General features: G+C 39.0%; 1 protein-coding gene across 1 annotated transcript in view; it reads left to right on the plus strand.

Annotated features, from left to right (window-relative positions):
* Positions 1–2,014, plus strand: part of Mcoln2 (mucolipin TRP cation channel 2) — a 55,656-nt gene extending 53,642 nt beyond the window's left edge. The window contains exon 14 of the mRNA XM_074079569.1: positions 1,010–2,014. Within this exon, the coding sequence (XP_073935670.1) occupies positions 1,010–1,046 (37 nt within the window). The 3' untranslated portion in view covers positions 1,047–2,014. The remainder of the gene's footprint in view (positions 1–1,009) is intronic.
* Positions 2,015–25,643: the final 23,629 nt, after the last annotated feature.

The following is a 25,643-nucleotide window of genomic DNA, read 5'->3' on the forward strand; positions in this document are numbered from 1 at the left end:
TAGGTTAGCAAAGGTTTTAAAAGCACATGGAAAAGAAAAGACTCCCTGCTTCCAGCTTCTACCTGGTCCCACCATGCCCGCTTTTGTAGTTTCCCTCCCTAACTTTTAACTCCATTATACCTACATGTCCTGCCATGGATTCTTCCATATGGGACACAAAGAATTTGGAAATCTTCTGATCACAGGCTGCACCATTGCCATTAACAATCAAACCAAAGCTAGATGCCAGAATGGTTGGCTGGACCCTGCAGAGAGGTTGGGAAAGTCACAGAACTGAGAAGGAATGGACTGCAGTGGGACCTTGAGAACAAGTGATGAGATGACATTGGCATCGGCCCCATCAAAAATTATGCCTTTGTGTGCTTCAAGGCTAGGAATAGAAGGATGCAGTGAAACTGATAAAGGCTATAAGATGACATCCATTCATCTCAGCTCTGCTTCCTGCAGGGTATGAATGTGGTTGCCCTTTTTCAACAAAGCAGTCTGGTAACCCACACACACTGAATTTTTGATGGAATCTTTCACCTGGTCATCAGAACACCTAGGTTTTCAGTTTGGATTCTGCCACTATCAAGTATGTCCTGTGTATCCTACAACCTCTCCTCAATCCCTTGGTTCCACCAATGTCATCAGAGTGAGCCAGGTGGCTTCTGAAATCTCTTCCAGGCCTAAAGTGATGTGGTTCTTTAGAGAGGGGTGCTTGGTTGAGCAAATGTGAGTTAAAATTCCCCCTTCTCTACTACAGTAGACTAGGGAAGCTGGCCCTGTGGCCACTGATAAAGCTTCATTAAAGAAGAGGGGTGGTGGGGCCTAAGAGCTGGATGGCTGCTCACAGTTGTTTCTGAAAGCATCTACTTCAACCTCAAATAATGTAAATTTCTCCTTTTTGTCTTACACATTTCATCAACATCACCCATGTGTGAATACAGTGCATAGTGTTCCTCTTTCTTGGTAAATATTTTTAAATAATTGCTTTCTTTTCTCTTCTTCCTCCCTATTTTTATTACAGGAAAGGAAGTGATGACCACTTGATACTTATTAACTGAAGTCCTTCTGCTAAAGACAGTTGTTTCAGGCCTCCTTAACCAATGGGAATTCAGAGGAACCCCAGATGGTACAGACCGGCAATACCAAAAGAGTTGGAAAAGAAGACTGACATTAACTGACTAACGAGGACCAAAGTCCTGAAGCTATTTTTTTTTTATAAGTTTGAGGATGAAAAATAGACCTACAGGCATGAGTGCAATTGAGCAGTGATAATGAAATTCTCTATTAGTTTGATAATTTATGACATGATAATGTTGGGATGGAATTTTGCCCTCATGCCCCATTTCATAGTGTGAAAACCAAGGATGTTTAAAGCCCTGTACTGAAAGATGTGTGTTTATTGTCAGGTAAAGATGTGTTTTAAAAGTGGTTCTTGGGTTTGAAGACCTTTGTGAATCCATGGTCTGCACAGACATGTAGTTGGTTGTGATGCCAAATTAAGACTTCAAGCTGGAGAATTAGTAAGCCATTTAGAGATTACACTTATGTCAACAAAAAGACCTTTTGAAGTATGGCCTGCTCTCAGGGAGTTTTCTTCTTCAGCATGGTATGAAGTGACTGTTGGCATAGTCCGCGGGCTGAATTGGAAACAGAACATTTGGATACCTTTTCAGTTGGGTTAAGCCTTGGCTGTACACGCACAGTGGTCACTTATTTTAACAATTAGCCTCCATTAGGGTGGAGAGTTTTTTTAAGCTTTAAAATATCAAAACTTGCCATATATCCTTGTCAAGCAAGGAAATATGGTGTATTTTTCCTTAAATAAATTTATTTTCAACATATGATATTACATTATTATTTATTAAAATGCAGTACCTCTTAACATCTACCTAGTGAAAAATTCAGATCACATCTCTACTACTGGTTTACAGAAGGGATTTCTCATTTTTTAAAAAGCAGTGAAGGAGATATAGGGGCTACTACACATGTTATTCAATAAATACTTATAATAATGATGAGAGATTAATATCTGTCATGCATAGATTTATTTTATACTTAAGCTATCTCAGAGATGGATAATCTTGAGTTTACTGGTGAAGAATAGAATATGAATTAAGCAGCACCCTCATCTCAGAGCTGTCCTTGCTTTTCCCTGGCCTCAACCATGACCCTTTCTCCTAAGCCCTTGCCTAATTTTTCTTCTGTCCCCCTTCTCTCTCCTTGCCTCTTCTCTTTCTTCAAGTGCCCACTCCAAACCTAGGCAGGAAAGATCATACAGTTAATACCATTAAAATTTGTAAGAGAGTAAATGACTCATGTATACACACAGAATTCTTTGCTAAAATTATCATTTTAGTTAATCTTTTGTACAAAAACTGTCAAGTTATGTTTGATTTTTAAACTGAAGACTGATTTCTCTGGGCTTATTTCCTGACTTCAGAATCAGGCATGTGGTTAGACCACTTGTTAACTTCTGAGTCTATCTCCATATGCTTGGCTTATCTCTGAATAGAACTGTCTCTCACTTAGTAAGCCATTTGACCAAGAAGATTAATTAAGAATATGAACAATGGTCCACCCTGCTTGTGTTCCTCTTTTGTTGGATTCCATGTTTTTTTTTTAATTCTTTTTCCTTCAGCTGGACAAAACCCTTTCAGGAAGAAAAATTTTTTTCTAGGTTACCCTACCTCTGTGGAAACATTGTTTTGGTTTTTTTTTTTTTTTTCCTTTTTAGTAATTTAAAACAAATATCACTTTCCCAAGTGTATTATCTGTTTGGATTTTCTTGAACAATGTTGTCTCATATCTCTGCTAAGTGACACATCTGAAACAAACCATTTTCTCTTCTCCTAGGCCTCTACTTGGGAGGTCACTGTGAAAATTAGGACACAGTTTGAAACCAACCTACTGGTTTCATTCTGGAATCGCTACCCTTTGTAGAATGTACCCCCTTGGCTTGCAATGACAAAGTCAAAGCCAGATGCAATGTCTTAGGTTTATTGACTTGGAATGGTAGAAAAAAGGATCGGCATGGGAGCCACTTGAAATAAAATTCCAGCTTAGTGTGTAGCTTTGAGGCCCTGGACAAGTTACTTTCTTCCTTTTAAGATGATGATAATTGTTAACAAACAGAGGTTGGCATTTTAAGTCACATAGCTCATACAACATCTGCCATGATTTGAACCTGAGCCTTTCTTTCCCTCTGATTCTCAGCCATGTTTGTAAGTAGGAGTAGGTTCCATGCATCCGTGAAGTAGTAAACATATAGAGCATTGCTTCCACGGCTAGTGTGCCTGGTTCTTGTCCTCCCGAGCTTGCTTGGACAAGTCACACCATGCCTCGGTCTCCCCAGGTGTAAAACAGAGACTGTGAGGATTAAATGAGTCATATGTAAAATGTATGGAACAAGGCATGACTGTTAAATGTTCAACAAAGATTAGGCTTAAAAAAATGCTTTTCTTGTTTGGTCTGCACATGTACAAATCTGTTTACGTGAGCCAGCCAGGAAAACCTTTTATTTTGCTACAAGTTTGTCACAAATTTAGGTGGACTTTGTTTTGATTAGGATTTTAAGCATGCAGAAGTTCCCCATCTAACTCTGTTCTGGACACACAGAGTCATTATTAATGCCACCCCAAGAAGCATGCACCTCTTCTCGTGGGGTGGCACGATGAAGCAGCCTGAATATCCCGTCACCAAGGGCATAGCTGTCCTGATGGAAGGGTAGTGAAGGCCCCTGGAGGTGCACAAGTTCTCACAACCCGAGTCCTTTGAGACACTCGGCTCTCTACCAGGAGCCCACTGCCCCCAGCCAGGCTTGCCAGGATGTGTGAAATACAGGTCAGCTTGTCTCTCAGCCCATGCTGATTCTATATGGTGAATGCAAAAGGGTGAGGGGGTGTTTAGCCAAAGCTCTTCACTGGATTCCAGTCCCTGCCCTCCCACTCCTGCTGAGGGCCTATACTGCAATATTGGTAAGAGTGGCACACTGGCCCCAGTGGAAACCCATGCTTGGAATCTTGGGTTTATGAAAAACAGAGTAGCTTAGCTTTTTATCAAGGGGCGAATAACCACCCACTCTTCAGTGCCTGAGGACCTTCATGTGAAAAGCCTAACATTGGCATGGATGAAAAGGGGCCTTACAGTTATTAGCAAAGTATGCTCACTAAATTGTTACCATGTCTTGGCCATATTGGCTAAATTTTGATCTTCTTAGTCATTTCCTGACAAGAAGACATGCAGTGATGCTTATGGTAAGATATGATTCCACGTATCTGAAGGATTCACTTGTGACAGCTGCCCATCACAGTGGCGTTGGATGAATAGACTTCATTTTACTTGTATCTTTATTTTTGTGGGAACTTTTCTATTTTGCTTGCCTGACTTTAAGTTTGACCATCTCAACTCTGTATTCCCATGACACTGAGTCTTTCTGTACAGAATATCTGCAATCTCACACTAGTTGTAAAGCATGCATGAAGGAGCTCTTACCTGACAGGGTGAGGAGGACCCCGCACACTGACACTGAGCACAGCATTCTGTGTGATGGCATATTTTATGAAGTACTCCATTTTCTAGGGAGTAAGAGACCAGTGATTCCATGTAGAGCACATGCTGAGCACCTCTGCCCTCGCTTTCTCCCATCTGAGCTGTTCCAGGCTCTCAGGATTGATGGTATGCAGGACCATTTGGCTGTGTGGCCTGTGCATTCTCAAACACCCTTCCTCTCTTGGCTTACTGATCTGTCACCACAGTTTTGATCTTCTTAGTGTTTTAAACAAGGGTCCCAAATGTTCACTTTTTAGTGAGTTCCACAAGTGGGACAGCTAATCTTGATGATAGGACTATATAACTTGGTAATTAAAGCATGCCCTTTTTAAGGAAAGGCTACATATCAAGTCTTGTACTTTTTTCAGAGAGTAGGGTTACTGGGGTTTGAACGCAGACCCTTGAACTTGCTAGAAAAGTGCTCTACCACTTGACCTATGCCCCTAGACCTTTGTGTGTTAGTTATTTTTCAAATAAAGTCTCATGCTTTTTGCCTGAGGCAGCCTCAGACTGCAATCCTCCCACCTAAGTCTCCCATGTAGCTGGGATTACTGGTGTGTGCCACCACACGTTTGTTCTTTTGAAACAGGATCTTGTTAACTTTTTGCCTGGGCTGGCCACAAACTGGGATCCTTCTTTCACCATGTTCCAAGTAGCTAGGTTTATAAACATGAGCTATGGCTCCTGGCCCAGTTTTGCACTTTTTAATTTAATTTAATTAAAGGAAAGAGTGATCTGAGATAGAACTTTTAATAGTTCTTTTTTAAATAGACTTTTTTTAGTGCAATTTTAGGGTCATAGCAAAGTTGAGAAGTACAGAGAGTTCCTACTTATTCCCTACTCCCACATGTACATAGCCTCTTCTCTTACCAACGTCTCACACCAGAATAGTACATTTGTTACAATTCCATCAATGAGCCTACATTGGCTCATCATCACCCAAGGTGCAGAGTTAGGGTTCATTCTTGGTGTTGTGCACTCTATGGTTTTCACAAATGTATAACATGTATTCACCTTTATAGATTCATATAGAATAATCTAACTGCCCTGAACACACCCTGCTCTGCTTGGTCATTCTCTCCTCCTTCCTGTCCCAACTCCTGGCAAACCCTGATCCTTTTTACTATCCCTATAGTTTTTCCTTTTCTAGAATGTAATATAGTTGGAATTCCACAGTTTTGGATTCCCTTAATACTTACTAGTATTATTTAAATTTCCTCCATGCCTTTCATGGGATGACTAGTTAACAGGCATTGGGTCTGCCATTTTTCATGTCCACACAAATATGTGTCCATGAAGCTGCTTCTTAACTGACCAAGATGCTGGTGGTGTGGCTCAAGCAGTAGAGCCTGCCTAGCAAGCACGAGGCCCTGAGTTCAAACCTCAGTACCACCAAAGAAAAAAAAAAAGAAAGAAAAGAAAGCTTGTCCCTCAACTGACCAAGATGAAGACTGAATTTCTGTGGTGGGAGATTTCCATGCTGTCTCAACTGGTCAGTGCTATGAGGCTCTCCTTTACCCTATCCTCACCCTCCTTTAATGAAGAGCCTTGTTTTCTGGATTTTCATTTAGTGTTTTTCCCTTGACAGAGAATCAGTTTAGGGTGGTATGACTTCTAAACGCAAGCACATTTGCCCAGTTGCCATATGGCCTCAGACCTTGTGCAGTGGAGTCATTTGGGACCTAACCATACACTGGACCTATAAGCATTCTCTCCAGTGATTCTTCACAGCCATTTCCTTTTAGTCTGAAGTGCCTCACTGTGGATGGGCATTAGTAGGATATTTAAATATGCTGTGCTTTGGAGAAAATTGCCTATTAGCATGGGGAGGACTTAAACCAAACTTCAAAATAGACACTCAGGTTGTTAGGGAAAACAATACACCTCATGGCTTTTCTACTGTGGACTCATTACAGCAAACTCTGCTACAAACCAGTGCTGGGAAATAATGGCAAATGTTTCTCTTGCCATCTGTGCTCTGCCAGAGAACCAGGGAGTGAATGAGAAGAGTCCATACCAGCTTATATAACAAGGACAGCAAAACTCTTACTTCTTAAAGACCCCTGGGAGCTACTGGCTATGGTGAATGGGGGAGACAATTTATTAGCGTGATGTATGTTCCCTACTTTCTAATGATACATAAATTATCTCATGAGCCGTGATACATATGGTTTAAAGAGAATTTTAAATGAAAGTAATTTTTTTCTAGCAACACTAATTGCCTAGCAGCAGTAAATTACTCATCCCCTTGCCGCCTCTGGGCTGTGGTCATCACTCTGTCCTTGAGGTTGAGTGGATGTGCCCCAAGAGGAATGTTTGCTCTGACAGAGTGAATTTATATTCTCACTTGTGAGCCTGCCATGTTAGGTCTACAGGAGAGGGCATTAATAATGCCTTTCAGACCCTGCTCTGTGTGTTGGTGCCATGTTGCATGTGTTACCTATGATAGGACAGTGAATTCAGAAACCAATTGCTGGTAGGAACACGTAATCTTCTCCAGGTGTAGGGGGTGGTGCAAAAGGTAGACTTGGGCAGTAAGCATGAAGTTTCCTAGATGGCAAGCAAGGGAAATGATACGCATCATTAACTTTAGAAAACACTAGATACAGGATGTGTGGAAGGAAAATGATGATGGTATTAAGGACTGTTAATTCAATATGTATTTGTTCATTTCCAGGACTTTGCTAGCTAATAAGTATGCAAGGCCTGAACTACAAGATCCTTAACTTCATTAAGTTTGGTGTCTAGGGGAAGAAACTACCATGTAAAAAGCAAGGAGAGTGCAAGGTCAGCCCAAGATGCTACATGAGAGCAGATAGGTGCTTCTCCTGTCTCTTTAGACTAGATGATGCCAGAACTGAAACTTACAGGATACACTAGCTGCTTGGTGTCATATGCCTGTAATCCCAACACTCAAGAAGCTGTGGCAGGAGGATCCCATACCCCAGACTCAGGCTATTTTAGCACAGGGACTTGCCTCTAACATGACTATATACACTACCACCTTCCAGATGAAGCCAGTCATGGGGGCCACAGACTGACTTCCTCGGAGTCCCTCCATCTCTCTTCCCCTAACCCTTAGACTTCCCTCATAATACACACTGCCCTAGGCTAAGAGAGGCTAAATGGAGGGCACTTCCTGGCATTTTCTAGAAACACTGCTTCCCACACAGTCACAATCAGATCTAAACCTTTGTGGTCCCATTCCCAAATCTTTTTATTTTTTTATTATTCATATGTGCATACAACACTTGGGTCATTTCTGCCCCCTGCCCCCACCCCCTCCCTTACCAACTACCCCGCCCCCTCCTTCTCCCTCCAACCCCCTCGATACCTAGCAGAAACTATTTTGCCCTTATCTCTAATTTTGTTGAAGAGAGAGTATAAGCAATAATAGGAAGGAACAAGGGTTTTTGCTAGTTGAGATAAGGATAGCTATATAGGAAGTTGACTCACACTGATTTCCTGTGCATGTGTGTTACCTTCTAGGTTAATTCTTCTTTTTTTTTTTATCATTTAGGGTTTCTTTTTTTTTCTTTTATTATTCATATGTGCATACAAGGCTTGGGTCATTTCTCGCCCCTGCCCCCACCCCCTCCCTTACCACCCACTCCGCCCCCTCCCTCTCCCCCCCCTCAATACCCAGCAGAAACTATTTTGCCCTTATTTCTAATTTTGTTGTAGAGAAAGTATAAGCAATAATAGGAAGGAACAAGGGTTTTTGCTGGTTGAGATAAGGATAGCTATACAGGGAGTTGACTCACATTGATTTCCTGTGTGTGGGTGTTACCTTCTAGGTTAATTCTTTTTGATCTAACCTTTTCTCTAGTTCCTGTTCCCCTTTTCCTATTGGCCTCAGTTGCTTTTAAGGTATCTGCTTTAGTTTCTCTGTGTTAAGGGCAACAAATGCTAGCTAATTTTTTAGGTGTCTTACCTATCCTCACCCCTTCCTTGTGTGCTCTCGCTTTTATCATGTGATCAAAGTCCAATCCCATTGTTGTGTTTGCCCTTGATCTAATGTCCACATATGAGGGAGAACTACGATTTTTGGTCTTTTGGACCAGGCTAACCTCACTCAGAATGATGTTCTCCAATTCCATCCATTTACCAGCGAATGATAACATTTCGTTCTTCTTCATAGCTGCATAAAATTCCATTGTGTATAGATACCACATTTTCTTAATCCATTCGTCAGTAGTGGGGCATCTTGGCTGTTTCCATAACTTGGCTATTGTGAATAGTGCCGCAATAAACATGGGTGTGCAGGTGCCTCTGGAGTAACCTGTGTCACAGTCTTTTGGGTACATCCCCAAGAGTGGTATTGCTGGATCAAATGGTAGATCAATGTTTAGCTTTTTAAGTAGCCTCCAAATTTTTTTCCAGAGTGGTTGTACTAGTTTGCATTCCCATCAACAGTGTAAGAGGGTTCCTTTATCCCTGCATCCTCGCCAACACCTGTTGTTCATGGTGTTGCTAATGATGGCTATTCTAACAGGGGTGAGGTGGAATCTTAGTGTGGTTTTAATTTGCATTTCCTTTATTGCTAGAGATGGTGAGCATTTTTTCATGTGTTTTTTGGCCATCTGAATTTCTTCTTTTGAGAAAGTTCTGTTTAGTTCACTTGCTCATTTCTTTATTGGTTCATTAGTTTTGGGAGAATTTAGTTTTTTAAGTTCCCTATATATTCTGGTTATCAGTCCTTTGTTTGATGTGTAGCTGGCAAATATTTTCTCCCACTCTGTGGGTGTTCTCTTCAGTTTAGAGACCATTTCTTTTGATGAACAGAAGCTTTTTAGTTTTATGAGGTCCCATTTATCTATGCTATCTCTTAGTTGCTGTGCTGCTGGGGTTTCATTGAGAAAGTTCTTACCTATACCTACTAACTCCAAAGTATTTCCTACTCTTTCCTGTATCAACTTTAGAGTTTGTGGTCTGATATTAAGATCCTTGATCCATTTTGAGTTAATCTTGGTATAGGGTGATATACATGGATCTAGTTTTAGTTTTTTGCAGACTGCTAACCAGTTTTCCCAGCAGTTTTTGTTGAAGAGGCTGCTTTTTCTCCATCGTATATTTTTAGCGCCTTTGTCAAAGACAAGTTGGTTATAGTTGTGTGGCTTCATATCTGGGTCCTCTATTCTGTTCCACTGGTCTTCATGTCTGTTTTTGTGCTAGTACCATGCTGTTTTTATTGTTATTGCTTTGTAATATAGTTTGAAGTCAGGTATTGTGATACCTCCAGCATTGTTCTTTTGACTGAGTATTGCCTTGGCTATTCGTGGCCTCTTGTGTTTCCACATAAATTTAACAGTAGATTTTTCAATCTCTTTATTGAATGTCATTAGAATTTTGATGGGAATTGCATTAAACATGTAGATTGCTTTTGGGAGTATAGACATTTTTACTATGTTGATTCTACCAATCCATGAGCATGGGAGATCTCTCCACTTTCTATAGTCTTCCTCAATCTCTTTCTTCAGAAGTTTATAGTTTTCCTTGTAAATGTCGTTCACATCCTTTGTTAGGTTTACACCTAGGTATTTGATATTTTTTGAGGCTATTGTGAATGGAATTGTTTTTATATATTCTTTTTCAGTTTGTTCATTCCCATTCCCAAATCTTGATGGTGGTCACAGTAGGGACCCAGGGGCTGAGTGGAGTCTTCAGTGTGTCCCTGTGCAGTTGGAAAATTCAGACTGCAGGTGTCAGGCTGACCCTGTTAGTGGTCATACCCACAAGTCCTGCCACCTTTATAGACACAAAACTGCTGCTAGCCAAGGTCAGAGGGCTTCAGAGTGATGGGTGTCAGGTGGGTGGAAAGAGGTGATGCAGAAACAGAAAGTCTTGGATAAGCTGCTTTCTTTAAAATTGTGAGAAGAAGAAATGTCCACGTGATAGAAATATACATCATCGTAACAGATGAGAAATATACATACAGATAGTCTACATACATATATATATAACCTGGCATATTCCTTTAGAGACAATTTTTAGGCCAGTTGTTCATTGTGTTTATTTTTGTGTGCAATGACAGAGTAATTCTGTCTCTCTCTCTCTCTCACGCACACACACACACACACACACACACACAAAACTGAATGGTGGATGATGGCAGTAGCATTATGACTTGAATTCTCTATTTACTTCACTACATCTCAATCTGTCCTTTACAATTCCACCTTCTAGTCACATGGCTTCCGGGTCTACAGACCTCTGACGGTATACACAGTCTTTGTGGCCCTGCCTTGTCATTTCTCTAGTGTTCTATCATTTTCCTCAATATACAACCTGTATTCTGCCCACTTCAAAGTAGTCCACGCATCTGACCAGGGTCGGTCTCAGATATCAAGCCTTTGCCATTCTGTTCCCTTTATCCAGAAAGTCTATTGCCACCCCCCCCATACTGCACCACTACATCTGGTTAAATACAGTGTATTCTTTAGGGGGCAGTTGTTTCAGTTTTTGGTTATTTGTTCTTTGAGACAAGAATGTAGCCCAGCCTCACAAATGGAGAATTGATGGAGTTGTACAAATGTGTGAGTCCAAGTGGTACCAATCTGCCTCCTTCCATCAGTCATCTGTAGAAAGAATTAACAGTTGGTGTCAAGACCAACTCTAGAGACACCTCCTCCCCACTCTGCCATCCTCTGACAATTGCACCCCGATGACCAGAGGTGGTAAACTAATGCTTCCTTAGTGCTTGAAACGAATGGGGGCAGGAAACCCTGAAGGGTTTCCTCACCTCTCCAAGCAGGAGGTCAGCAGAGCCAGACTGGCTGTTAGTGGTGAGAGGACCCCTGTGGCCTTACAGACCCACCAGGGATCAGGGAACCTTCTTCAACTGCATGGTGGGCAGCCTGACACAGCCTGCTGGAGGTTCAGCTCTCTGCAGCATGCCCACAGGGTCAAGTTATGGTCTTAAGATGATCCACACTAGCATGTAACTCTGGATGAACAGGGAGACACGAGTAGCGGAAACCATGACTATCTTGTAATCATTCCTGGCAATAAGAATTTCCCACTCCTGGTCCACTCTCTGGGGAAAATGCATTTCGTATCAAACCAAACTAACATGAAAACTTCTTCCCATATCCTTTCTCTTGAAGGTCAAGTTCCTAGAACAGCTTTTAAGGCCTCAGAGTAACGGATGGAGAAAGGGGTGGGTGGATCTGTGATGATTCTTCTACTAGATTTTTATCTCCCTTGCATAAATGGTTTCCACAGTCTTTCTGGAAAAGGGCACAGGAGAAGAGACATCAGGCAGATGTATGAGGATGGCTGTGTCTGATATTGATGACATGACTCCCGCTCAACCCCAAACACATACTTCTGTAAGCTGAGGGGGACCCTGACCTTTAACCCTTCTGCAAATTACCCAAAGTTTCCACATTTATATGATTGGAATGAAAGAACTAGCATTTATTTTCTGCATTAAAAATGAAACAACTAGAGCTGGGGATGTAACTCAGTGGTTAAGTGTTTGCCTGTTATGTACAAGGCCCTGGGTTCAATCCCCAGCATCAAAAAAGAAGGAAAGAAAGTATCAAGAAGGAAGAAAGGAAGAAAGAAAGAAAGAAAGAAAGAGAGAAAGAAAGAGAAACTAAATAGGACAAACCCCTCAGATAAATGTTTATTCCCCTTTGGCTTTTTCCAAAAAATGGTAAGTCATTTTCACTGTAGGCAGCTTAGAAGGTTAAGTTATTGAGACAGAAATGGGTAGAAGCCAAACGAGCCATCATCAACTAGTATCATTAGGAACATGTGTTAAGAACACAAATATTCAGATCTTTAGGACTATGTAGCCAAATAAATTCCAGATGGATTATAGACTTGGATGTGAAGAAATAAGTTTATAAATGAACTAGGAAAAAATGCAGATGACTGTTAATCTGATCCTAGAACAAAACAAACAAACAAGCAAAAAAAAAATCAAATAGATTGTACTATATAAAACAAAAACTATTAGAAAATGAAAATGTAAACAAAATTTAAAAAACACACTGGGGGGGCAAGGGGAGAATAACTGTAGCCTATATTACTGTCTTGGCATCCTCCCTATATAAAGAACCATTACTCATTGCAGAATCCACTGCAAGCACTGAGCTTCTGTTTCATGTGCCTAGCAAGGTTCTTGGAGACTGGCGGGCATTCAACAAACAAAATTTTTAAAAAGGTATATTTGGTTGAATGTTTAACATCTACACATATTGTTAATTCTCATCTCAAAAAACATAAAAGTTAAAAAATAGGATTTCCATTTACCAAAGAGAAGACGGAGGCCAAAGTATGTAGTGAAGACTGGCTTCAAACCCAAGGCTTCTAACTTCAAAGCTATCTTCCTTCTTCCCCTTCTGCTGTTTGCCTCTTTCTTTATTAGAGTTGAATGCAAAAATGTTTAGTTTATTTAATGAGAAATATGACTTGTATTTTTCAAATAACGTCTGTGGAGCAACACCACTTGAACTCAGACAGTGTTTTCTAGTGCTAAATGAAAATAATGTTTACCTTTGTGGGGGAGTTGGAAGCTTCCATGGAAGTGTCCATTTATAACCCTAAATTGTTTAGTGATTTAGACAAGTTGTTAAACTTCTCCAAGTCTCAGAATCCTTATCCACAATACACAGATAACAAAATCAGGCGTACAGAGAGACTCAGTAACTTGTCCCAGGTCACACAGGGGTAACTGTTAGAGCTGGGAGTCAAACCCAAGCAGCCAACTTGAGAGCTGTATAGTTCACAGGCTGATTTGACGTCCAGGAAATAATGGATATGAGCAAGCTTTGCATAGGATAATCTGTACAGACAGGAAGAACAAAGATAAAACCTGAAGTACTAAACTTGATTTTTGGTGCAAGAACTGTGAAAAGTAGAGCTCAAAAGGGACATCTCAGATGTCTGCATGTATCCTTCTTAACCTAATATCTATTTTCAAATATAGTTTAAAATGTATTCGGTAGACAGATCATGTCTCCTTCCCAACCCTTTACAGTAAACCAGTGAGCATTACTGATTGATGGGTGAAAACCAGCATACCATCGTAGAATCTTATCCAGTTATCTTCTTTTTTATAATTAATTATTTTATTTTGTTATTCTTTTATTCACATGTGCATACACTGTTTGGGTCATTTCTCCCCCTTGCCTCCCTGCCCCACTCTCTCCCCCTTTCCCCCCTCAGTTCCAGGCAGGTCCTGCTCTGCCTTTATCACTAGTTTTGTTGAAGAAAAGAGACAAGCCTAATAAGGAAGACAAAGTGTTTTTGCTAGTTGAGTTAAGGATAGCTATACAGAAATATTCGTAGCATTGCTTTCGTGTACACGTGTTATGACCCATGTTAATTCATCTCTAACTGATCTTTACCCTGGTTACTGATCCCCTTCTCATGATAACCTTTGTTGCTTTAAGGTTTCTGTATTAGTTCCTCTGGAGTGGGGACTTCAAATGCTTTCATGTTTTGGGTTTTCTACCTATTTCTATATCACCCCCAAATGTGCTCTCCCCTTGTCATGTGGTCCCAGTCCAACCACATTGCTGCATTTGCCCTAGATCTAAAGTCCGTATATGAGGGAGAACATACGATTTTTGGTCTGAGCTTGGCTGTCCTCACTCAGAATGATGTTTTCCAGTTCCATTCATTTACCTGCAAATGATAAGATTTCATTTTTCTTCATGGCTGAGTAAAATTCCATTGTGTACAAGTACTACATTTTCTCGATCCATTCATCAGTAGTGGGGCATCTTGGTTGTTTCCATAACTTGGCTATTGTGAATAGCGCTGCAATAAACATGGGTGTACAGGTGCCTCTGGAGTAACCTGTGTTGTATTCCTTTGGGTATATCCCCAGGAGTGGGATCGCTGGATCATATGGCAGGTCTATGTTTAGATTTTTAAGAAGCCTCCAAATTTTTTTCCAGAGGGGTTGCACCAGCTTGCATTCCCACCTGCAGTGGATCAGGGTTCCTTTTTCCCCACATCCTCGCCAACACATGTTGGTGGTGGTGTTTTTGATGATGGTTATTCTAACAGGGGTGAGGTGGAATCTTAGTGTGGTTTTGATTTGCATTTCCTTTATGGCTAGAGATGGTGAGCATTTTTTCATGTGTTTTTTTGCCATTTGAATTTCTTCTTTTGAGAAAGTTCTATTAATTTCAGTTGCCCATTTTTTAATTGGTTCATTGATTTTAGGAGAGTTTAGTTTCTTAAGTTCCCTGTATATTCTGGTTATCAGTCCCTTGTCTGATATATAGCTGGCAAATATTTTCTCCTACTCTGTGGGCGGTCTCTTCAGTTTAGAGACCATTTCTTTTGTTGTGCAGAAGCTTTTTAGTTTTATGAAGTCCCATTTGTCCATCCTTTCCCTTAGTTGCTGAGCTGCTGGGGTTCTATTGAGGAAGTCTTCGTCTATGCCTATTAGTTCCAGAGTGTTTCCTGATCCTTCCTGTAGTGACTTCAGAGTTTCAGGTCTGATATTTAGGTCCTTGATCTACTTTGAGTTGATACTAGTACAGGGTGATAGACATGGATCTAGTTTCAGTTTTCTGCAGCAGATAACCACTTTTTCCAGCAACATTTGTTGAGGAGGCTGCATTTGCCCTAGATCTAAAGTCCGTATATGAGGGAGAACATACGATTTTTGGTCTGAGCTTGGCTGTCCTCACTCAGAATGATGTTTTCCAGTTCCATCCATTTATCTGCAAATGATAGCAACTTTGTCAAAAATGAGGTGGGTATAGTTGTGTGGATTCATATCTGGATCTTCTATTCTGTCCCACTGGTCTTCATGTCTGTTTTTGTGCCAGTACCATGCTGTTTTTATTTCTATTGCTTTGTAATATAGTTTGAAGTCGGGTATTGTGATACCTCCAGCATTGCTCTTTTTGCTGAGTATTGCCTTGGCTATTCACGGTCTCTTGTGTTTCCAAATGAACTTTAGGGTAGATTTTTCAATCTCTGTGATGAAAGTCATTGAGATTTTGATGGGAATTGCATTAAACATGTAGATTGCTTTCGGTAGTATAGTCATTTTTACTACGTTGATTCTACCGATCCATGAGCACAGGAGATCTTTCCATCTTCTGTAGTCTTCCTCGATCTCTTTCCTCAGAAGTTTGTAATTCTCTTTGTAAAGGTCATTCACATCCTTTGTTAAATTTACTCCTAGGTATTTGATTTTTTTTGAGGCTCTTATGAATGGAATTAATTCCATATATTCCTTCTCAGTTTGTTCGTTGTTGGTGTATAGAAAAGCTAATGATTTTTGTAAGTTGATTTTGTATCCTACCACCTTACTGTAGCTGTTTATGGTGTCTAAGAGTTTTTGGGTAGAGTTTTTGGGTCATCTGCAAATGATAGTTTGAAGTTTATTTACCTATTTGTATTCCTTTTATTCCTTCTTCTTGCCTAATTGCTGTGGCTAGGAATTCCAGTACTATGTTGAATAGGAGTGGAGATAGTGGGCACCCTTGTCTCGTTCCTGATTTTAGAGGGAATGGTTTCAGTTTTTCACTTTTCAGTATGATGTTGGCTGTAGGTTTGTCATATATACCCTTTACAATGTTGAGGTACTTTCCTTCTATTCCTAGTTTTCTTAGATCTTTTATCATGAAATGGTGTTGGATCTTGTCGAAGGCTTTTTCTGCATCTATTGAGATGATCAAGTAGTTTTTGCCTTTGCTTCTGTTAATGTGCTGTATGACATTTATAGATTTATAGATTTGTGCATGAGCAGTACTGATTGATGGATGAAAACCAGCATCCCCATAATAGAATCTTATCCAGTTATCTTCTTAAAAAAATTGCATCCAGTGGGGTGGAGTTTTTGGCATGTGCAGTAATGAATCACCAAATAGTTGAAATTGAAAAAAGATAGTTACCCCCATAGAACCTGGACTCAGCACCTTTTTCATTTCACTGGCCAGAAGCCAAAAGAGTTGGTGTTAATAACATATTTTAATATCACTCATGTTTCTCCAAGTCTTGTTGCAGTATCTGATCATTGATGAAATCAGCAGTTGTCCTAGCATCCTAGTGCATGAACCCTTTGGGAGATGTTCTTTGTAGTCTCTCTCCTTCTAATTTATATTGTCTGCTTTCCAGAAATGTTTGAGAGAAGGTTGTGCATATTTTGAAAGGGGCACAATGTGACACCATAAAGCACAAAGAGGATGACTTCATAAATGCTTCAACGTGTGTTTCCTAAACTCCAGAATAACCTCGTCTAGTCACAGTGCAACGGTCAAATTCAGGAACTTTAATACTGAGTCACACTTTCAACAAGTCTTCAGTTCAAATTTAGTCTCATCAGTCTTTTCAATAGTTCTGTTTGCAGCATTCTTTTGCCCTTAACACAGGAATCCAATCTAGCGTTACTACTAAATTTAGTTGTAATACCTCCTTAGTATTTTCTACTCTGCGATGGTTCCTTAGCCTTTCTTTTCCTTTCCCCTTCCTTCCTTCCTTCCTTCCTTCCTTAGAGGGTAGGGTGGTACTGGGCTTTGAACTCAGGGCCTCACACTTGTCAGTCAAGCGCTCTACCATTTCAACTGTACCCTCATCCCTTTTTGCTTTCTTATTTTTCAAATTGGGTCTCCTGCTTTGCCCAGGCTGACATCAGACCTTGATCCTCCTACCTCTGCCTCCTGAGTAGCTGGGATTATGGATGAATATCACCATGCCAGAAAATCCTCAGCTTTTCTTTCATGACACCGTGATTTTTGAAGAATAGCTGTTCATTATTTTACATATAACCTTAATCTGGATTTCTTAATGTTTCCTCATTATTAGATCTCGGTTAACATTTCTGGCAAGCACACCCAGAATCACTGTGGTATCCTTCTCAGGGCATCCTATCCAGAAAAACATGATATTGTCCTTATTGGTGATATTCATTTTTGTCACACAGTCGCTGTATTGTCTAGTTTTGCCATTTTTGCCATGCTCATGAACATCATACATGTAGATGGCTCAGTCCTTCCTTTTGAAGAGTGCCCCGCTCAGTCCCCATCCACGTGGGGACCAGTTTCTCCCAGCCAGTCAGCCAATGACTGTATTAGCACTGCAATTTGTGTCTATCAAAAATTAATTCACTGCTAATTAACCTTTAATTGTTATTGTTATTGTTACTGGGTTTTTTTCCAGACTCACCTTAACTACCTCAAGAATTTAGGGTTATCTAAGTAAGAGTTATAGACCAAATGCAGGGAGGCACAGAAAGACGTTCTAGTCACGCTTATCAGAGATACAAAACCCATTACTAAGAAAAAAACATTTCTTTACACTAAGCACCGAAGCTAGTTTTCCTTTTCTTTGGATATCCATGTAGCCCTGGCTGTGTGCACTTGCAGTGATAGAAAGGTGAGTGGTGAGAACTCTTTTATGCCATGTTCTTTACTTATGTTTCTGTGAATATAGAAATGACAGTCGTTTTACTCTTATAGGTAGAGGCACACAATAACAGGCAAGTGGGATATTATAGGCGTGGTCAAAAATGGTAATACTTTTTAATATGAACAATCCACCATGGAAGTATGATTCATAATATGAATAATTTCTTGCATTTATATTGTACTAAAAGGTTTGCAAAGGCTTTCACATAGGTCATTTAGTTTTAGCCTTACAATAAACCTCAGTCAAGTAGTTTGTAGTATTATCCTTGTTTTATATATGTGGAAATTGTGTTCTTTCACAAACAGAAAGATGAAAGAGAGAAAGCTAATTGAAATACCCATGGTTTATAGGTACTGCATCTGAAATCTGGCATAAGGCATTCAGTTTCTGAAACTACCTGTGGCTATGCCTGGAAATTCTCATTTCTTTATGGTATTTAATATTTAATATAATTGCTAATACACTAGAATCAGTGTTTCCAACCTGCAGAGAACCCTCCCTTAAATCTATAATTCCTTTTGCTGCTTTTTGCAATCAGGATTTAATAAATAAAATAACACAAGTACTGAACATCAATCCTTTTCCTTCGACTTTGCTGAAAATTTTAAGCAGCTGTAAACCTTCTATATTGCCATGAGGCTAATGAAAAAAAGAGAGCAAAAGGAACCAAATTTAGCAATTCTTGATCTGATTTATCTGGGAGGGGGATGGAAAAGTGTTAATTTTTTTTCCAGCAGGAATACTTTTCTAAAGGGTTTCCAACGGAAGTGCGAGGTTATAATTTTATAGACAAAACCTTGCTTTCCATCCAAGTAACTTCTTGGATTCTGCTGGGTATTGAGGGGGTAGGGTGGAGAGGGAGGGGGCGGAGTGGGTGGTAAGGGAGGGGGTGGGGGCAGGGGGGAGAAATGACCCAAGCCTTGTATGCACATATGAATAAAAAAAAAAGTAACTTCTTGGAGAATTACTTCTTTTATATGTTAGGTGATTCTCTTTATTGTCCCCCAAATGCTTTTTTTTTTAAAGGTCTCTTTTGTTTGACATTAATAGTATTACAAGGCTTTCTATGGTTAAGATTTGCTTAGTCTTTATCTCTTATTACAATTTGAATATATCTCATTCAGTTAGCACGTAGCTGGATTTGTTGGTTCAATTGCAATATCTTTATGGGAACTCAATTGCATATTTTGTTTACATTTATTGTGATTACTGATGTATTTCTGTAATTCTAACGTGTTTTTTAATAAATGATGGGGTTTTTTTTCTTGCTTTTTTCCCCTTTCCTTTCCTTTTATTGAATTGATAGAGTTTTTCTTTAGTCCTTTCTTTTCCTTTTTTCCATGTGGTGTAACTTTTTACCTGACTTAGAAAAATCTAAAGTTAATCAAAATCTCTATGTTGTTTTTCAACCACATAAGAGGGTGCCTCAGGCCACCCTCATTCTCCATTTGCTCTCTCTACATGTTTTTTTTTTGGTCAGTACTTTAGTTCTTTTTTCCATCTTCCTTCCCCTATTGATTGTTATTTTTAATTGTTGTCTGGTAAAGACAATATTCATTCAAATTTACTCATGTTTTTACCACTTACCACAGGAAAAAACATTTTTTTTACAGACCACTTCTTCTTTCTGGATTCAATTTCCTTCTTTCTTTAGTAGCTTTTTAATTTAGTTTTAGTCTTCATCTGAAAAACATCTTTCTTAAATCTTCAGTTTGCAATAATTTTTAGCTAGGAATTAAATTCCAGTTTGCCCAGTATTTTTCTTCCATGCTTGGTGATGATATTTCATTTTCTCCCGTCCCCTTTATTGCTGAGAAATCTATTACCAGTCTAATGAATAGGTTGCTTGTCACTGGTTGATAATTTTAAGGTTTATTTGTCTTTTTATTTGTGAGTGGAGGTGTTAAATTTATTGTATGAGGTTGTTGTACTCAACAAATTCATGGCTTATCCCCAATTCTGAAAAATACTTATGAGGTTTTGAAAAAGATACCTCCTTCTGCCCATTTTCTCTTGTCTTGATTGCTGAAACTCTGAGTAGAAACACGTTGGCCTTCTCACCTCTTTCCTATATATCTTAATCTCTTTTCATATTTTCATTCCCTTTCTCCTTTCCTCAGCAATGTTATGAATTTCTTTAGATGTATCTTTCAGTTCCTTAACCCTCAGACTAAAGACTCAGCTACTTATAAACTTTTGAGTAGTTCATTGAGTATTTTATTTTTATTTCACTGACTCTTTTTCACTTCTAAAAGTTCTTTTGGTTCTTTTTTCTTAATGACCTCTTTTCAATGTGTCTTATTAAAATCTCAACTTATTTAACCAGCTATAAACTCAATAAGATGTGAATCAAAGATAAATTTAATCTTTCTCAAATTGCCAACTTGACCTGTGATCTGGACTTTCCCTGTTATTTTGGGTGAAATCTTATAAAACATTCTATTTACTCTTAAGTAATTAGACATCTTTTGATTATTTTTAAGTATGTTTCCATAATTATAATGTTCTATGTTGTATAATAATTAAATTTCTGAATTTTGTTCAAAGTTAAAATTTTTCTCATTCCAAGCTTGAAGGACATGAAGTGGAAAAGGGAAGCCTGGTTGCTTTGGCGTTTCTTTTTCTTATCTGTGACCCTGTAGTTAGTTGCTTCCATTTCTAACCTCTCCAGGGACTAGTCTAAGAGGTAAGGGAACTAGAAGAAAGGGCACAATATTATACTCCTTCAGTCTAACTTCGGGTCAGCTTTGATCCCAAATAATCAGTTGGTGTCTCTTTCTCTTACGGGATGCTGCAATTCCCCGAAGTGGGCAACGCCTCACTTGTAGTCGGTTGCTCACTTCTCCAGTGTTCATCCTGGGCCTCCTGAAATGTCCCCTCATGGATGACTTTGCTTTCAAGGTGGCCTCCACAGCAAAGGCTCCTTCAAATCAGCCTCAGGCTGACATATCTTGTTTGGTTCATGGAAATTAATGCCCTCTGTGGTGCCACAGGTAAAAGTGTCCCTGGCTGTCTTTCTTCCCCACTTTGCTCTGTCATCTCAGGGCAAACTAGGCTCAGTTCTTCACTCTAGTCTTCCACCCACCCAAACCCTGGTGCAGTGTCTCTGATTCCCATGCACACACCAGACACCTGGAGAGTATTGTTAAGGCAGATTCTGATTCAGCGTCAGGGCTGGGGACTGAGATTCTGCATTTCTAACAAGCTACCAGATGGTGTCTGTGCTGCTGTTCCATGGACCATACTTTGAAGGCCTAGGGCATACATCAGGTACATTGCTTGATGTCACTTGCTTGAGATCTAGAGGAAACACCATTCTCTACTGTCTAGGGCTGGGAGAGAAAGAACATCTTGGTATTTCAGTAACATTTTTCCAGCGCCATCTCCTTGTTCGGCCTCTTCTTTCAACATTTCATAGGCTGGAGGGGGTAGGTTACTGATGCTGTAGGAAACAGTTTTATAACCAGGTACCATACTTGCACAAGTGGGGTCTCCTAGTCATCTTAGAAGATGAGCTGCTGGCATATATTTTGTGATAGACCTTTGGGACTTCAGCCAAAACTGAAAAGAAGAGAGAGCCATTAAAGCCACAAATTAGAATCATTTTTAACTGAAAAAAAACGTTATTATGGAAATGAAAAAATATACCCAATAGTGGAGAGAATCATAATAGGTAATTTTGAAAAATCATGTTTACGTCAGCCTCAGAAATTATCTTGTACTTTTCCCAGTGAGTTCCTAGCACTTGGATTTCTATCACTACACTTTGCTTGTTCCACAACTTCATATAAGTGGGATGGAGTCATACACTATGTGCTGTTTCACACCTGGCTTCTTTCTTTAGCTTAATGCTTTTATTTTTTGAGGCAAATTCTCACTACACAGCTCAGGTTGGCCTCAGACTCACAATCCTCATGTCTCAGCCACCTGAGTTGTGGGAGTATGGTCAGACACCACCATGCCCATCTCAGCGTAATACTTTAATATTCTTCCTGGTTGTTGTGTCATTCCTTTTTAAAACTTCCATTCCTTAGGTCTGGCGGAGTGACTCAAATGGTAAGAGTGCCTGCCTTGCAAGCATGAGGCCCTGAGTTCAAACCCCAGGGCCACCAAAAAATAAATTCCATTGCTTAGATATATAATTTATTTTCTTCCTTATCTATTGATGGATAGTTGTGCTAGTTTCAGTTTTTAGCTACTAAAAATAAAGCTATACAAGTATTTAGTATACACATGTTTCATTTCTCTTGAACAAATAACTACAAGTGAAATAACTGAATCCTCATCCCATGTAACTCAGGATGACAGGTGTGAGCCATTGCATCTGGCTCAGCAGATAGATTTTGAAATGGTTGGACCATTTTATGCTCTCATCAGCAATGACAAAACTCCCAGTTGACTTACTTTTTACCAGCATTTAGGATTCTTAGTGTTTTCAATTTTAGTCATTATAGTATGTGTGAGATCTTATATTCTTTTGTGAAGTGTCCAAGCATTTTGCTCACTTTAAGAATAGATTGTCTTTTAATTTTTTTTATTGGGTTTTCTTTGTTATCACTACTTAGTTGTAAGAGATCTTTCATATTACCATATTACAAATGTAAGTCCTTTGTCGAACACATGTGCAACCAATTTTCCCCCAGTTTATGGATTATATTTTCATTTCATCTTACTTTTTGTTTAGTAGTAGTAGAGTTTGAACTCAGGGCCTCATGCTTGCTAGGCAGGAACTCTATCTGTTGAGTCACTCTGCCAGCTCTTTTTTTTGTTAGGTATTTTCAAGATAGGGTCTCATGAACTATTTGCCCTGGTTGGCTTCAAATCATGATCCTCCTGATCTCTGCCTCCTGAGTAGCTAGGATTACAGGTGTGAGCCACCAGCACCTGACCTATTGTCATTTTCTTAATGGTGTCTTTCAAAGAACAGGACTTTATTATGTTGAAGTCCAATTTATTAATTTTTAAATTTTCTGTGAGCACTCTTTTTTATCTAACAAATTTTTTACTATCTTATTCAAGTTTTTTATATTTTCTTCTAGATGTGTTATAATCTCAAGTTTCTATATACTTTATCTCGAGACAGTTTTCATATGAGGCTAAGGTAGAAGTTCATTTATTTTCCTTGTAGATATCTAGTTTTTCTGGCACTATTTGTTGAAATTCTGTTTCCTGTGTTGAATTACCTTGGCTCTTTTGTTGAAAATCAGTTGAACCCATATGTGGAGGTCTATCTCTAGATTCTATTTTATCACATTGATCTAGTTATCTAACCCTGAGTTAAAATCACACTGTCTTGATTACTGTGTTTTTATAGTCTGGAAATCAAGTGGTATAAATCTTCCAGCTTTGATCTTTTTCAAAATTGTTTTGATTACTTTGGGTCTTTTGCCTCTCATCCAGATTTAGAATCAACTTGGAGGAAGCATGGTGGCTCATGATTCGGACAACGTTGGTTCTAGATCTGCATGCTGTTGCTCCTTTTCTATTCCAGTCTGGACGGCTTTCTTTCATTTAATTGCACAGCTACAATTTCCTGAAGGATGTCAAGTAGAAGTGGTGAAAATGAACTTTCTTGCTTTGTTCCTGATCCCAGGGATAAAGTGCTCAATATTTTTCATTAAGTATGAGGTTAGCAGCAAATTTTTTTCATAGATACCCTTTATCAGATCAAGGAAATTCCCTTCTAGTTTGTTCAGAGGGTTTTTTAAAAATCATAAATGGATATTAGCTTTTGTCAAATTGAAATGAGCATATAATTTTCTCCTTGTTCTCTTAATATGATGAATTACTTAGATTTTTTCAAATGTTGAATGAACCTTACGAATAAGGTTCATTTATCATAAGATAAATCTCACTTGGTCATGTTGTATTATCTGTATATGTTGCTAGAGATTTGATTTGCAATTTTTTTGAAGATTAATATGCTAATGAATGATATTTATCTGTAATTTTCTTTTCTTATAACCTTGTCAGGTCTTGCTGGGAAAGCCATACGGAACTTCTCTATTATCACAAAAAGTTTCTGTAAGATGAATATTATTTCTTCCTCAAATATTTAATAGAGACAGGCATGGTGACATGTGCGTATGGTCCCAGCTATTCTGAAGACTAAGGAAGAGGGTTGCTTGAACCCAGAAGTTTCAGGCCAGCCTGGGCAACAGAGAAAGATCCTGGTATCCAAAACAAAACAAAGTAACTAAGAAAATCCAAAAACCAGAAAAACAATTCACCACCAAACCTGCAGGCTTATTTGTAAAATGATTTTTACTCACATATTCAATTTCTTTGATAGATTCAGTGTTAGTCTAGTCGGAGATCCTACTGTCAGTTTTAGTAAGTGGTATTTCTTAAATACCTTTAAATGTCCTTTAAATCTAAGATGTCATATTTTTCAGCATAAAGTTGTTCTAATATTGTTTTATGATTTGATGTGTGAGGGGTCTATAATAATGTCCTTTTTCTTTCTGTCTTTCTTTTTTTTTTCTGGTGTTACTGGGGTTGGAACTCAAGACCTTGAACTTGTTAGGCAGGTGCTCTATCACTTGAGTCACATCCCTAGCACAATATTTGCTTTAGTTATTTTAGTTATTTTTCTAAATAGGTTTTCACTTTTTGTACAAGCTAACCTATTTTAGGCTTCCCACTGCTGCTGGGATGACAAGCACATGCCACCACACTCAGGTCTTTTTGGTTGACATGGGTTCTTGCAAACTTTTTGCCTGGAACCATGAACTGCCTAATCTCCATCTCCTGAGTAGCTAGGATTTTAGGCAAGAGTCACTACTCCTGGCCCTTCTTTCATTCTTTTTGTTGTTGTTGTTGGTGGTGGTACTGGGTTTGAACTCAGGGCCTTGCACTTGCTAGGCAAGCACTTGGGCCATGCTTCCAGCCTTTTTTGCTCTGGTTATTTTGGAGATAGGGTTTGCTTTTTGCCCAGGCCTGCCTAGATTTTGATCTCCTATTTTAGGCTTCCTTCCACTGTTGCTGAGATGACTGGTGTGTGCTATCACACACAGCTTTTTTCAGTTGAGATGGGATGGGCTTTCTTTCATTCTTGGCACTGGAAATTTGTATTTTTTTTCCTTCCTTACCTTAACCAATCTAATGTGGGCATATGAGTTTTATTTATCTGTTCAACTGAACAGCTTTTGACTTCTCATTTGGTTTCAACTTTACTATTTGTTTCCTATTTCATTGTTTTCCATACTTGTCTTTATGATTTCCTGTTTTACTTATTTTGTGCTTTTTCTTCCTTTTATATTCTTTAGTCTCACATTTTAAGGTACAGTTTTAGATAATAGTTTTTAAACTTTATTACTAACATATGCATTTAAAGCTATAAACATCCTCTTAGGTACTGCTTTGGCTGCAGCTGTAATTTTTGACATGCAGTGTTTTCATTATTATTTAGTTCAGATATTTTCTCAACTCTCTTGTGGTTTCTCTGTTGATGCATGGGTTGTATGTTGCTTAATTTTTAATTAATTTTGTTATTAGCTTCTAATTTACTACCATTTTGTGCAGAGAATAATTTCTGTTCTCTTAGATTTATTGAAACTTGTTTTGTGATTCAGAATATGGCATATTTTGGTGAATATTGCCTGTGCACTTAAAGTATATATTATGTAATTGATGGGTATAATGTTTCATAAATGCCGAAAAGATCAAATTGGTTGACAGTGTTGTTCAAATATTCTTCAACTTTATTTTTTGTATGCCTG

This window comes from Castor canadensis, chromosome 7, assembly GCF_047511655.1.
Source record: "Castor canadensis chromosome 7, mCasCan1.hap1v2, whole genome shotgun sequence".
In the NCBI taxonomy this organism is placed as follows: Eukaryota; Metazoa; Chordata; class Mammalia; order Rodentia; family Castoridae; genus Castor; species Castor canadensis.